Source organism: Montipora foliosa, chromosome 4 (assembly GCF_036669935.1).
Source record: "Montipora foliosa isolate CH-2021 chromosome 4, ASM3666993v2, whole genome shotgun sequence".
NCBI lineage: Eukaryota > Metazoa > Cnidaria > Anthozoa > Scleractinia > Acroporidae > Montipora > Montipora foliosa.
The window spans coordinates 19,954,460-19,969,459 of record NC_090872.1 but is presented as its reverse complement, the minus strand read 5'-3'; the positions used below and the strand labels follow the sequence as shown (position 1 = coordinate 19,969,459).

The window sequence follows — 15,000 nt, the reverse complement described above, 5'->3', positions numbered from 1 at the left end:
TGAAATAAAAAAAACCAAGTTACTTTAAAATTAAATCCCACCTATGGGTTGCAGCCCGCTGCAGCTGCAGCTTCAGCTTCACCTAAAACTGAAGCTGCAACTGACTTTCTTTCAATAACTTCAAGAATACTTGTTCAGTTATCAGTAACCTCTAGTGTGAAAACACCTTCACGTGCGTACCGAAAAGCATGAACTAGAGTTGGCAAATGTGAGTAGTGAGCTTAGTAAGTTGTTTATTATCATATGGCACCCTTTCTTTGAGCGATCGGACACTTCTCCGCTTGGTGAATGTTCGTAATTTTCGTCTTCCATCAGCAAACTTTGAACCGTAACTTTCTACATGTAAAACTTAATTCCACTTGCTATAATGGAACTGTTGTGATAAAAAAAATAAATTCCTCTTTTTTAAAACTTTTTGTGTTTCGCTCAACTTGAATTTCCCGGGAGAAAGAAAAAATACAGAAACGGGTGGTTTCCATGGTAATGGTCCGTACTGCAAAATCCCGACCGAAACCCAGCCATTTAGCCCGAGAATTGCTTGCCATGTAATAATATATGGAATAACCTTTAATGTAACCCAAAATATATTTGGTGGCCATTAGACCAAACGAAGACTCAAAAAGAGAAGGTGACAAAAAGGGTAATATGTTGACAAATTTGAGTCGTCGATGAAACACACAGTACGCATACTCACCTCAACCAAACCTTTGTTACAAATTTCAAGCATTTTCTGTGCCGTGGCAGTGTAGGCGTGTTTAGCCCCTGTATGAGGAGAAAAACAGCGGGAGAAAAACGTTCAGAGACACCGCCCGTGAATACTGGATCCACAGATTTAAAATCGATTAATTTCGCGATTTATCAAATTCGCCATTTGCCTCAAAGGCAAAGAAATTAAAATCTGTTACTTAAGAGAGACGACAGCGTCGCAGCCTTCGTAACCTGGTAATAATTATCGGTTTAGGCAGCAGGTAAATCATGTTGTACAATACGAGAGCTGCCACGTGGAAGATTTATGAGTACTGAGGTCTTACCATTGTAGAGAATGCTATTTGTGGTGATCAAGGTGGCGTGTTCAAGAAATTCTTCCCTTGATAAGTATTTACACTTTCGTAGGTTCTGAAGGGAAAAATAAAACTCGTTTCAACTGATCAGCTTTATGTTGAAGGGTTTAATAACAAGCCGTGCGCGATTAAAAAAGTGAGGTTTCTACCGCTAGCCCTCTGTATAGAGTGTTTTCACATGATGTCACGGCGGCTATGTTTGAGGACTGAAAAAAAGAAACAGCGGCCATATTGGAGGAGTGAAGTATTCTTTTGGGAATTGAACTCTGTTTCAAGTTGTTTTACTATGCAAATATGGCCGTTGGTCACATGAGCGAAATCACTCTACAAGAACGAACAGAAACGTCACCTCTTTAATGCTACCTTTGTCTGGAGAATTAGAAATGTAACTACAAAGTTTTAGCTGCATTCATAATTCCCAAAAACAGGGCATGAACATGTCTGATCGTCAACCTGGTGGCGGTGTTACTTGAAGCCAATAATAAACAAGTTAAGCTCGTGGCGACCCCGAGTTGATCGCTCGTACAAAATGTTTTTCCACACACTAGCAAGGTCTAGCAGTTCCACATTACGAGAAAATGAGAGCGAAAAACAGTAACATAGGGTTCCCATCCTCAACAAGTTAAGTTCTCTTGTGGAAACGACGTCCTGTATCATACATTCACAAACCTCTCTCATTGTTAGCAGATCCATCGGAATCTTGACAATCCGGTAATAATCTGGCACAGTTTTCGCAGAGACTGGGTGATGGAAAGGCCACGTCTGTTAAACAAAAAAATGACGATGAAAAAGTCTAACAAAAACGAACTCTACTATTTTCGAATCCATCATCTTTCTCTCGGAGCAGTTTCACAGTGAGTGGCAGACGTTATTTCGCCAATGCCTGTGTTTTTCAATGCGACACTTGGTGATTGCCTTTTGAATTTCGCACCAAATTTTTATTCAATCCGAGGCAAACGCAAAGTTACACAGGTTTTCCCGCGCTTGGCTCCGGCTACACGTTTATTTCCTGTGGAATATGATTGGCTAATTTGATTGAGAGTTTGTTACGATTGGTTGAAGTAATTACTTAAGTTTTACGACACTCAATTGAAATTTTTTGTCCAAATTTGCTTTCTGAAGCTATGAATATTGTCCTTGAAGCTTTCAACTGCCGAAAGGTCCTATTCGGAGAAAAAAATCAACACAAATGCTACATCTTTAACTTACATCATCAATTTCTTTCATTTTATTGAGTATTCCTTCAAAAACGACTTGTAAGGCCACCTACCGAGACGAACAAAAAGCAGGTTTAACAAGAAACCAAACTAGATGATTTACTGAAACAAAATGATCGCAACTTCAACGGTTTGTAAGTCGCTAAGCACAAGCTTACCTCAGGATTCGCTCTCCGACGGTTGACAGATTTGCGAGGTTTCTACGACAAAGAACGGAAAAAGAAATGATTTGGTGCAGAAACTAAGTCATGATTAAAGAACTGAGAAGTTCCTTCGCCGTGCTGCGCAGATATTAGTATATAAATGTTCTGTTTAAAGCCTCGTACCTTTAAGTAATCACAGTGCATTACTCCTGAGCGTCTTTTCTTCCGTACTACCAAAAGAAAGGATTCATAGCAGGTCAATTAAGCGAAAAATGATTTCATGCACAACTTTTATCAAGTAAAGTGCCTACATACCAGATTCTTTGGGAAAACGAAGTACAAGTGATTTCCGTTTAAGCTCGTTCGTCCTGCAAGAAAGTTGTCGGGAAAAAAAACTCGATAACAGTCGTTCCAGATAACATGTAGACGCAGGGCGGGGTAACCATGCTTTTTTTTAATAAGCGGAAGAAGGGCGAGGAAGGGATGGGGGATGATTGTAAAAGCAAGTGTCAAACCCTGACAAAAACAGTCATGTGGCTCTTACGTTTTCGCAAAAATATCGCAGTTGAAGGAGAAGTACTGCAAAAATGAATACCCGTCCCAGACAATAAGCCGCACGGATAACATTTCTGCCGTGCTGTCCAAGAATGATGCGTAACCCATCTTAACCAGGGAGACGAGTCTTCGCTAACGCGGATACTCGCGCGTGACATCTCGAAATCGCCCAAAGAAATAGCTAGCTTGCAAGTTAACAAAGAGAAACAAACACTAACTGGTCAAGGAAAGCTTTTCCCAGAGTGATTTTCGTCCCTTCAACTTTGACCAAATCATCCTGAGGCATGTTGAGTTCTTCCTCAGCAACTTGTTCGTCCGTCATAGCTACCGCGACTGAGGCGGGGTTGGCCTCTTGGTAGTTGGGACAATTCTTGTTTGTTCGCATGTGGCCGATTGCTCCACAAGCCCCGCATTTCAACTGGAACAACAATTCAAATGCAAAAAAGTCTTCAACGAAAACAAGAACCACAAGGAATAGAAGATTTTAACGCCTTCTAAAGGAACAATTACTCTATCCGGCATCCAGCGATTGGAGACAGCCACTCAGCGTGCCTACTTAACAACTAGACCCGTAGCCCGGGTCAATAGCCTATGAGGCGAAGCCCGTGGCCCTTGAGGGTGAAGGGTCTAATTATTTTGGTACCACCCAACTAGTCGGACAGAAAAGGCAATAATAAAGTTAGTAAATGCAAGTTGAAGAACTATTTTTTTGGGAATAAAACGAAAGAAAGCGTCACGCTTTTCGCTACTCGAAGACTATTAGTTGGGTGATACTAAAATGTGTTAGTTACGGAATGACAGCGATTTACAGTTGAGAGTGGAATGTAATGACACGATTACGTTGGTTTTGCACTGTAACATTTCGTGATTGCATTAAAAACTTCGCGCCAATTGTCAGCGGTGTGTTTTCCGGCGCATACCTAGCGTCGACTGTGAGTATTTCATTTGCGTCATGATTGGCTCGCTTGATTGCACGTGACTGTTGTGATTGGCAAGAGAATTCACTTCAGTTTTGACTTAATGGCACTCAAGTGATATCCATCTAAATTTGTAAGTAACCTTACATTGTTCGGAGGTTTTTCTTTCTTCTTTTTAACTGGCTGTAGTTTTTCTTTCTCCTGGTTTCGTTTAATCCTCCGTAACTGTTCTTGAATTCTAAACATTTTTACACACAAAGTAATGTTAACTGAACAGAAAGCAACAATAAGAAATTGCATAAAACAAAACGTGTACTTAAAATCAAGATTGAATTAATTTTTTTTAACCTTGACGCTTCTCAGTTTTGCTAGAGCTCGTAACATTTATTCCCCCGATTTGATGTACCTTCTCTTTTCTCTCCGAATTTCCTCCTTGTGTATCTCGTCAACGCTTGCAAACTGAGCTCTGCAAAAAATAAACCGTCATGTTCAAATCTCGGACACAAATTTTGGGCGAAAAAACCACCAGGTATACTATTCACCTTCACCTCATTTTCAAAGCCACTCCGTGAACTGACCGAAATTTTTCTGACGGCAACTTTTCAAACTTGAAGACGATTTTTTTATATGAAAGACTTCGAACTCGGATTGACCGAGAGGTTTCATTTAACTTTCACTCTTTCCCAACAACTGAACAGAAATCAAGGATGCCGACCGCTAGGTTGGTTTCATACAACCATATCACTCATTGTCCAAACAAAAGATTTTGCAAGTCAGTAACCTCTCATTCAGTGTGAGGCTAGACGTACAAAGACCATGCAAAGACACAGCCTTTACTCCCCACGGACTTTCGGCGCTACGTGTCAAGGCAAACTTTCCCTTGATGAAATCTTTTGGTCCTGACACTACGTTCCTACGCTCAGCACAGTGTGAATCACCGTCGACTTTGCTCCTCTGTTTATCTCACATATGTATCAATCATGCTGCCACCATCGGTAAGACTTTTTGTCCTGTTGTGGACAGCAAAGACCTAAGGACAGACAGAGACCAAGCTCCGAGAAAAAAAAGAAACTTAATTACTTGACATTCTTGTCCTTGTTAAACTTGAGATAAGCATCAATCACTGCCTGATTTTTGACCACTTCAATTCGAACAAACTGCTTTCCATCTGCAGTTTTGAATGTTCGCTGGATGCGAAGACGGCGACCCACCTGTAAATAAAGGAAAAAGAAGTCTGGGCCCGGTTGTACAAAAGCCGATTAACGCTAATCCCAGATTAAAAATTAACCAAGGAAATTATTTCTCTACTCCCAAATGCTGTTCAACGCAGATACTCGGCAAAACTTTACATGAGAGGAAGTCAATCTTGGAAAAACAAAAATAAGCAAAATAAACTTTCACCAAAAAGTTGAAAACATGACACAGAAGTTTACGCTTATCCTGGATTAAGTTAATCGGCTTCGAACAACCGGACCCTGATTCCTAGTGGCAGCAAAGAAATTTATCTTCTTTCGAGACTAATTACGACCTACTGATACTCAGGTTTTCCGATGCCCTTTTTGTATAATCTGCTCTCGCGTAACCACGATCCCTCTACCTTCTGTCCCAGCATGCAGAGGGGCCTCGGACATGGAGAGAGAGGCACCCTTTTTTTGACTGAATTACGAGTATATAATTCGTCCTTACCATAGATGAGTCATAGCTTGTGACCGAAGCCGTTTCATCATCGTCCCCTTTGCTATCTTTTTTACCTTCTTTTTTACCTTTTTCGCCTACATTAATGAGAACATTTTACAAACAAAAATTCAGATAATTGAAACTTCATGGCTTTAGCGAAAAAAAGCAAGAAGGGAGAGGCATAACGAGGTACGTAAAAAAACAACTAACAACAGGATGCTATCATCGCTGACGGAAAGCTGAAAGAGTGCCTTCACTTACCTGATGATTTCCCATTCTGTTGATCAAGAAAAACAAATCGAAGGTAAGTTATCTGCAAAGAAACTACGCGTAATATATGTAATATCCCCCCCCCCACCTGAGCACGCTTACGCCAGACACTACTTTTTTTCGTCATCGACGTTCGCTTTATACACGTACTGCAAAAAGTAACTTCAAAAAAAAGAATTAACATGCATAGCCTATGAAAAGATTTCCTTCCTAAGATACTAGAAATTCTAGTAAGTTTACTTTCGATCACACAAACACACAGAAACTGACTCTCTTTTGGATGGACTCTGGCGTAATTAGAGGAATTAGGTAATCAGAGGCCATGTTTTTTATGTAAAACATAAAAAACGTTTCGCTTGTAAAGTTCATTTCGTAGAGACGAACATAAACATGAACATGTTCTCTTTGTTTGGAGACAGCTACATGGCAGTACCGTAACGTCCTGAAAACATGACGGACTGAAGAACTGGAAGAAAAAGAATGAACGAACCAATTTCTGTGCAATAGTGCCCAGACTGGCATCAAGCTCCGCAGTCGAGCAGGACGAAAAAAGGGAAAGGGGCGAGCGAAGCGAAGGGAGCAAGGAACTGAGGAGGAAAATCCGCTTTCCCTTACCGCCTGCAATCCCTGCTCAGTTCGCTCTACTTGCCGTTTATTAATTTTTGTCCCATTCTTTTCCACTGCGGAACCTGTGGTCTCAGACTAAGTAGTTCCCGACGTTTTCCCCAACTAGAAATCACAGCAAAGCCCCCTGGTTTTTATTACCGATTCTTTGAAGGGTTTGTCATCGCTTAGTAACTTCTGAAGTTCTCTTCTTTCAGCTTCTTCTTCCTCGTGCGTGAGCTACAGATTAACAGTAAACAAAGACAACAAGATTTCGTCAGCTGCAGTGTAACATCTTATTCGATACTCACTCATCCAAAAAGTTAAGGCTGGTTTATAGCATAAGCACAAGCAACATACGCGGACGCAGTAGCCTTTTGATAAGTGGTAGCTTTCGTTAGAACAAAAGACACTAATTAACAACAAGTCAATGCGCCTGCGCATGCTGCTTATGCTTGTGCTTAAAATGTTACACCGGTTGATCGGGCTGGCCCGGTTTCCGAGATCTCGCCTCACCTCTAAATCCTTTGTAAAAATTTTTTGATGTGTTCATATGAGAGGGCGGGCTGGCTCGGTTGCCGAGGTCTCGGTTTTTTCAACAGGGGTCTCGGAAAGCGGGCTGGAAACTTTGCCAGGATTCAAGTTAGATCTCACGCCTGAATGGTCGCGTCACAACTTTTCAAACTTTTCACCTCGGAAAGCGGGCTGAAAGTCGCCACATGAACAGAAACCAATTTCATCTCGGTAACCGAGCCGGCCCCGGTCTTGTGGGTCCCAACAGCGCCGTGCGGCGTTAAGGGAGCAGTAACAGTAACAGTAACCGAGCCGGCCAGGGCAACCGCGATCATGTGAAGAGCCCGTTAAAGGGATGTACGTATGCACTCCTTCATTGATCGATTTATTGTTCGACCGGTATGACTCTTTTGACTCTATTCCATTAAAAAACTAAGGTTATTATGTACAGTTTCATTATCTAACCTGTATGCTGGTTTTCTTGTTGGCTAACATGCTTTCTAAATTTTTGCCAAGTTCATCAATATCACTTCCTTCGTCGCTACTGCTCTCTTCATCAGTGGAGAGAACTTCGGTTGATGATAAAACTCTAGAGAACCAAAAACAATCACTACCTCCAAAACAGGAAGCTGCCAAAGAGGTTTGCCGTACTGGAGGAGCTGCCTCAGGTATACAATGGACGGTATCAAAGAAATTTGCTTAAATTTCACCAATACAGAATTATCACGTGTTCCGGGTCACCACCCGACAACCCGAGGCCAGAAAAAGGGAAGTTTTATTGATAGCCTAGTATCTCCCCCATCCTCCTCCCAACAAGTCAGCTTGATACTGTCCGTTTCCTCTTTTGCCAGGTGCTGGCATAGTTCGAGGCAAGAGTGTTACCAATACCTGAGAGCGATTCCAACGCACGGGGATTGAGCTATTATCGCCGAAATTAAGCACGCGACGTTTTTGAGACAAGGACGGAAACCGGAAGTGAACATTTCGCATGCCGGTAAAGCGGTCGCTCTAAGATCTTTTAACTAATCGATTCTAGCAGCAAGATAAATGTTGGTAGAGTCTAGACAAGTTTAAAAGAAAAAAGCTCGCTTCCGGATGCCGTTAAGCTCCTTAATGTTGCTTTGCTTAGTAATTGGCCTAAAAAACCTCACGCCACTTTTGCAAATCCCATGAAATTGCTTCGATGGTCTGATTGGTTCATCTTGCTGTTTGCGCTTGTTGCCATGGCAATAGCTTAAGAGAAAACAATGAAAAACCGAGCACTGGTAGCCGCAGGTTGCAACACTCTTCCGAAAGTTAACTTTTCACTGACCTGTTCTGTAAATCAAATATTCTCTGACATTCTTCTTTATAGCGCTCTTGATGCTCAGCAATTGTGAACCTGGATCCTCGGGCAAACTTGCTCATGCCTGTCACGAACAATGAAGTGGAAGGATCAACAATCACAATTTCACATCTTGAGCAAGTCACACGGGCAACTAAGCATGATCCAAACCGGAAGTCGACTCGATTCTATGATTGTGGAACTGCACTGCAGATCACGTAAGATGTGAAAGCAAGTAATTGTTAGTTTCCATCTGACGTCACTGCGGCCATGTTCATGTACAGAACAATGCAGTAAAATGTCTTGTGGGAATTTGACTGTATCATTATGCAAAACTTGTGAGGCCATCACGCGGATGCAAACCAAGAACACACAAAGCGCTCACCATTTTCTAAATTTCGGAAATTCCGGGCGAAAAGTAAATGGCAGTCCTTTCATTAAGGTTGGTGCAAACTAATAGGCATTTGCCTTTCCATCTGGCAAAATCGCCCGGTTCGAGGCCCTTTTTTAGGACCCTCGGAAAATTGCATAACACTATGCAATGGTCCCCTCGATCACAATTTCTCAGCAAAAAGAAAGCACCTCCGATCAGCGCCACAAGTGAGCTATTTGTCAGACCGCGTTTCTCTTCTTCACAATCATAATTCTCCGCACAACCCACTTAGCACTAAGCTGTCAGTATAGGGGGTTTCTTTTACCTTCTTCTCCGGACTTGGCTGCCTCTGTGGACATTGTACGAACTACGTGTATGACTTCCCATCTGGAAAGCTTGCGGATCTGTAAAGAGCCACACGAACAAAAATAGCACAGTGGTCTTCATAGGGAATGGCCGGTCATCACTCAATGTAATGGTAAAACATGCAGCCGACAATGGTTGCGGCAAAACGCATGCGAACAGGTCACAACAGGTTTCACTTTGGCTTCTAATTGCACGAAAACGTGGCTCGACATTTAGAACCAATGAATTCGCATTGCAATGCAAGACTAAAGCAATTGAACCGCTCGAGGTTTTCATCACAGAAAAAAAATACTACTAAGCTTTCTTGGAGCAGATAAGTTCACCTCTTCATCTGATACTCCGAAGTTTCTCAGCACTTGTCTGGCCTGTTTGAGCGACAACCTTCGCAGATCTGCGTCTGTTCCAGTAACTGTCTTTTGCTTTCTTATTTGAGGCGAGCTGGTTGCTGAATCCTCCTAACCGAGGGAAGAAATAGTTTAAAGTTCAGAACAAAAAGCAAGCAAAACAAAGAATCGGTTGAGTATAGATCAAAACTATTTTCGGTCTTATAGTGCTCCTGTGATAAAAACAATCTCTTACTTTTTTCCTTCAGATTTTTAAAGTATGCTTGCCTAACACCTGACTGGCAAAATTTTGAGCTTTAATTTTTATCCAAAAGGCGTTTACTTCGAGTGTAAGTTATGGATTTCACGGTCCGCAATTACTCGCGTTCCAAACTGGTCGATTTGACCTCAGAGGGTTGGATCTAGAGAAAAGTGACGTCAAAGGCTCACTACAGTCGTAGCTTAAAATTTCACCTTGTGAATGCAGCTTATTGTATATGCAAAACGCGATAAAAGTCTGAAAGCCCAAAACTCCAGTGCTGCATACTAATTCTGCGGCGTATACACGCATTGCATTCTTAAACTAGTGAGCCTTTGACATCATTTTCTCCTCGAACCAGCTCTCTCAAGATCTTAAAGTTAGTAAAGGCGGACCATCAAATAGGAAAATTCCAGTTTAAAAAAACAGGGGTCTTTGAAATCAAGGTTTAGAACTTTGGTCGCCTAGTGTTTAGTTAACATAGTTTTGAAATCCAAAGAAAAATAGGAATTGATTTTTTGGCCACAGGGGCACTTTAAAGCCGGATAATAGTATGAGGACTTATCACCTTGCTCGCCATTGGCTTATTTGGTACCCTGACATATGAAAATCCTTCCCCACACCCAGTGGGGTCAGCAGTTCCTGTCACTGCCAATTGACATTTCCCCTTCATCGCTGAAACGAACGCACGCGTGGTGTTCCATGGAGCTGTGCGAACCTAAAAATGAGAAAGTTCATTGATGACGTTGATGATATTTTTATTTGAGAAACGTAAGAAACGTACGCTTTTGCGGGCGTTCGGGAACAGACATTTCCATTGGTTAACTTCACCCTGCGCGCCCATTGGTTCGTTTCAAATGTTGAAATGGTGATGCAATGTTTCGCGAAAGAAAAATAAAAAACCTTTGAATTTTTCGGCGAATTTAAGTCTCGGTTATTCGGAGGGTTTAAAGGTTTTCTAAAATTCTTTTCTCTCCTGGATTATCGCCAGAACAGATGATAATTGCAAAACAAAGACTGTTATCGATTCAATTGCACCATACACCTGTACCTCATCATCAATATTTTTGCTTTCTGGATCATCATTGTCGTCTTCACAGGAAAACAATGACTTCTCTCCATATCCGGCATCCTATTCAAACAAGAAAGTGAACTACTGTGAATTTCCGTCTTAAACTACTACTGTCTACATTGCAAGGTTAGGCCGTTTGGAAAGACAACTGGTAACATAATGTAACATTTATACAGCGCATTTTTTAATATGGACCTTCAAACTATGACCTGCCAAAGAAACATTTCAAATCGTAGGAAAAATGCAGAAAAAAAAAATTGACTGGAAGGGGGAAACCGGTTGATAATCTCCATATCTCCGTCGAGTTGAACTCGGTCGGGCGAAGGAAGACACTTCCAGTTAGACGTCAGAGGGACATTTGAAACCGGAGCATCTAATTCCACCACAATCAACCTCTGATTGACTGAAAATATGCCATACGATCTTTTAGCAAATCAACCACCGCAATAATATATAGTCAAAGTAACTTTTTCGTCTTCAAATTCCGTATTCCATGTTTCCCTGATAGGGAGCGCGGATGCTCACCACTGCGCCTCCTGCCAATATTTCGCTACTTTCCCATTCCCATAATGCAATACGTTTTGTGGGGTTCTTTGCATAAAAACAATACAAGTCATTTACTCTGGGGATTGTATCATTTCATTTTTCATGCTTCAGTTAACTGGATATCCATTGTTTTAATGCAAATAAGCCCCCAAAATTAGCCAGTATAAAAAAATACCACAATACTCTTCGTTTGTCCCTCCAAATTTTTGCATAAGCATTGCTTTTATTTTCCCTTGGGACTTACAATGGTCCAAAGAGAAACTGGAAACAATGCTCAAGCAAGATTTTCGAAGGACAAACAATGAGATTTATGGTATTTTTGACAGTGGTTAAGGAATGATCCGTGTAAGGTGGATAGCAATTTCCTTTGTTATGCCGCAAAGGGGCTTTCCCCACATAGGAATGTTATAATTTTTACACAGAGAATGCATGAACCTACAGGAAGCCAGTTAACACGATAAAATTCATTTACAGCCCACTCTGAAAAAGGATTTTTTTGTGTTAAAAGATTTTGACCAATCACAAGAGTTGAAAACAAAAGCCAAGAAACGTTTACAATTTTACATGTTCCCCGTATACGATTTCTGTGGAATTCATTTAAACTGAGACCAGATGAAAGATGGAAGATGGTTGGAAAGTAAGGATGAATATAATACTACTTTATGAAGTTTTGTTAACCGTTTGCTGTTTAAGACAATTAGAAGTAAGTACAGACAATAGAAAAGTAATCACCTTTTTGCATACCAATTGAATTCCAACATGTTCGTTGCCGTTGTTGCTATCGTTCTTATCTGGACCGTTTCTTAATTAATGTGACTCGGCGCCGTACGGTGGGTCGAGTTTGTTTGTACTCTCCCCTCTACTCAAAAACCAACATTTGACTTGATATGAGTGGATTGACCCCAAGTATTTCCCCAGCGCTCAATAAACTTGACAAATAAAGTTCGTTGTCATTATTATGAAGCTCACCTTGAGTCTCTGCTCGGCGGCCAGCATGCTGTAATATGCACAACACTGCTCGGGTGAAACCAAGGCTCGCATCTCTTCCTCGGTTGGCAGACGAAAATCATTCTTCAAAACCCACCAGTTACAATCAGTACCTGCGCCAAAAACAAGAAATAGGGAGTTTAAGCAAAGACGACGGCTGCGGGAGCGAAAACGTCATTCCAAAATATAACTTGGGGCTATCGCAAGTATTTCGCGATTATAGGAGGTTTTCACGTGACGTCATCTCCACCACGTTGGTGGACGAAAACAAAAGATCTCTCGTTAGCTTCTTTTGTTCGTCCACCAGAAGTCGTACATTTCTCTATTGTTATTGGTGTCTCTAGAGGTTGGTTGAAAACGTCCTATTCCGGCGTCTTGTTAACGTTGTACAACACGGGCGAACAATCCTGTAACTGGATGGGTGTAAACGGTTTTAAAGAAAAGATAGCAAATAAATGGTTCATTGTTGTAAGTTTAGGTTGGCCGTGTTTTCACGAGCGATTTTTCAGGTCGCTTAGCAAGTGACAACGAAAATTCCGTGAAAACAGTTCCTTTTCCAACTCGCTTAAATTTAAGCGAGTCGGCAAATTTCAATAGAATTCTCATGAAATTCAAGCCACCAAACCAGGTAGCTTAAGCGAGTTGGCAATTACTTTCGGAATTGTGTTAATTTAAACAACAACGTGAAATCACCAAATTTTAGGTTTTGGCGACGATGGCCGTGTTTCTTGCAACCATGGAGCTTATTCAGGCCGTTGGCTTGTCTCCAGATGACCAAAAACCATTAATATCAAGAAATGAACACAATGAAATGCACACATAACTTTGACATCTAAAACGAAGTGTTCCTGCGAGAACTGGGCATTGGCACCAATTTCCAACAATAGGTGCTACAATTAGCGTTAGTTTAGGGGGCATTCTAAAACGTTAATTTTCTGTATTTCCAGACAAACTAATGTTAAAATTGGGGAAAAGACCAAGGAGACACTTCGGGGCGTTTACAACAATCGGCGTGCATCTAAAGATCTGCTCTTCTGAACAGTTGTCCGAAGCTCTCGTTCTCAAAGAAACGTCAACATTTAAAATGAGCCGGAGCTAAAAAACTCTCTAATTTAAGTACCTGACAAAAACCTACGCTACCTCACTAATACGTTCATCCTTTTCATACAAGCTTTTCTGCCTGGTGCTGAGCTGTCGGCCTTCAGCCAGATATACTGTGCTAAAGCATGCACGCCCAGAGAATAAGCTGACGAAGCTACCTCCACTTCACCTCCAAGTAATATTGTCCTACACAACCTAAACCCTAAACTACACTAACTACACTACGTACTCACTCAACATGTCAAAGGGATCTAACTCTGTATCATCTGAACCTGCAAACATTCATCTACGGTTATTCTGTGCACCTCCCTTAACAGAAAGTCCACGAATCTCACCACAACAAGATCACTTGAATGAAATAACAATGTAAATATATTTGAAATGCGGGTTACAAACGAAAGAGAGAAGTAATCCTCGCACTTACTTCAACAATTCAAGTAATAGACTTTTTTCTATTGTTTCGAATAGCTATTATGGGATGCCCAGGGGGCAAATGCATATTAATTTGCCCCCTGAGCATCCCATAATGTCTTTTGAAACAATAGAAATCAAAATGGCCGCCGTGTCTGCAAAAAGGTCTATTGTCTCGCATGAGCCAAACAAATTGACCTGCTCCCAACTCTGTGATCGCTTCATATTATAGTTCAGTGGGTACGGCATTGTGCCAGCATCGCACAGGCCATGGGTTCGAATTCCGTTGGAGCCACCTGAATTTTTTAGGTGTCTATAAAAGCGACAATTGCTTAAATTGTCCAGATAAGTGCGACAATGACTTCTCTCTTCAAGCGTCAAGAGCTGCTGTTTTTTGCTCCTTCAACTTTTTTCCGGCATTTTAAACCACTATTTGTATGAGCTTAAGATACATATAATTTGCCTTTTGAAAATTATTAAGACATTAAGGTTTCATCCCATGTTGTATCTTACTCTTGCCTTTGCTTGCGTTTGCTAACGAAGACCATGTTTAAGCCTTTAGCTTTCGTTTTTTGTTTGTTTAGGTTTTTTGGCGCTCTCGGTGTCGATGTCTTTGCCTAGGCTTCCTATTTGCCTCCTAAGCAACACATATTGATGCCAGGGATAACCGACCTGTTCTCTTAAAATCAGCGCAAAGCTTGAGTCGCTTTCTGATACTGCTTTCAGAGTGCATAGGAAAAGCTTTCTTGATGTCATCCATCTTGATCCTCCTGGGAGTATCTGGACTTTTCCAAAACAGACGGTAGATAAAAATCTGAGGAATAAATCAAAAAAGCACTCAAGGGCCATGATCCCCCTGAAAGCAAGTCAAAAGCTCATTTCATTTGCTTTCGTCTTGGGAAAAAAGTTCTCTTCGTTAATCGGGGTTAGTGCTTCTATTGACTACGGGTTATGCGTGAGCAGGGGAAGGTTTCGCCTGTGTATGCGTGCATTGCCCGAAAAATTCGTTGCTAAAGGGGATTTTAATTTTCGGTTTACGTTCGCCTTTCATTGAAAACTGATTTTTAAATACACCGTAGGATGGTAAAATGCCCTAAAAGACGTTGAACAGGAAATTCGGCGGAAACAAACCCATTTTCTTTTCATGAAACATGCTTTTTCTCCTTCCATCACCTCCCATTCCACAAACAGCTCAACTAGAACTACCTACAAACCTGTAGAAAGTCTCTGGCGTGGATATTGGCCTTCTTGGAGTTTGGCCCGGGAACTTCAAACTTCGGAC

At 41.4% G+C, this 15,000-nt stretch overlaps 1 protein-coding gene across 2 annotated transcripts in view; it reads right to left on the bottom strand.

Moving 5' to 3' along the window:
* LOC138000216 (transcription initiation factor TFIID subunit 1-like) overlaps positions 1-15,000 on the bottom strand; it is a 39,572-nt gene that overhangs the window by 4,757 nt on the left and 19,815 nt on the right. For both annotated transcript variants that reach the window (XM_068846468.1, XM_068846467.1), the window contains 23 exons: positions 14,933-15,000; positions 14,391-14,532; positions 12,189-12,319; positions 10,653-10,733; positions 10,170-10,319; positions 9,343-9,474; positions 8,979-9,057; positions 8,269-8,365; positions 7,422-7,545; positions 6,606-6,683; positions 5,832-5,847; positions 5,580-5,665; positions 4,974-5,104; positions 4,300-4,359; positions 4,041-4,131; positions 3,195-3,394; positions 2,737-2,789; positions 2,605-2,651; positions 2,437-2,478; positions 2,271-2,327; positions 1,731-1,823; positions 1,032-1,116; positions 695-762 (listed from right to left, as the gene is read on the bottom strand). The exon at positions 14,933-15,000 is cut by the window's right edge and continues 47 nt beyond it. In XM_068846468.1, coding sequence (XP_068702569.1) covers positions 695-762; positions 1,032-1,116; positions 1,731-1,823; positions 2,271-2,327; positions 2,437-2,478; positions 2,605-2,651; positions 2,737-2,789; positions 3,195-3,394; positions 4,041-4,131; positions 4,300-4,359; positions 4,974-5,104; positions 5,580-5,665; positions 5,832-5,847; positions 6,606-6,683; positions 7,422-7,545; positions 8,269-8,365; positions 8,979-9,057; positions 9,343-9,474; positions 10,170-10,319; positions 10,653-10,733; positions 12,189-12,319; positions 14,391-14,532; positions 14,933-15,000 — 2,111 coding nt within the window. The remainder of the gene's footprint in view (positions 1-694; positions 763-1,031; positions 1,117-1,730; positions 1,824-2,270; positions 2,328-2,436; positions 2,479-2,604; positions 2,652-2,736; positions 2,790-3,194; positions 3,395-4,040; positions 4,132-4,299; positions 4,360-4,973; positions 5,105-5,579; positions 5,666-5,831; positions 5,848-6,605; positions 6,684-7,421; positions 7,546-8,268; positions 8,366-8,978; positions 9,058-9,342; positions 9,475-10,169; positions 10,320-10,652; positions 10,734-12,188; positions 12,320-14,390; positions 14,533-14,932) is intronic.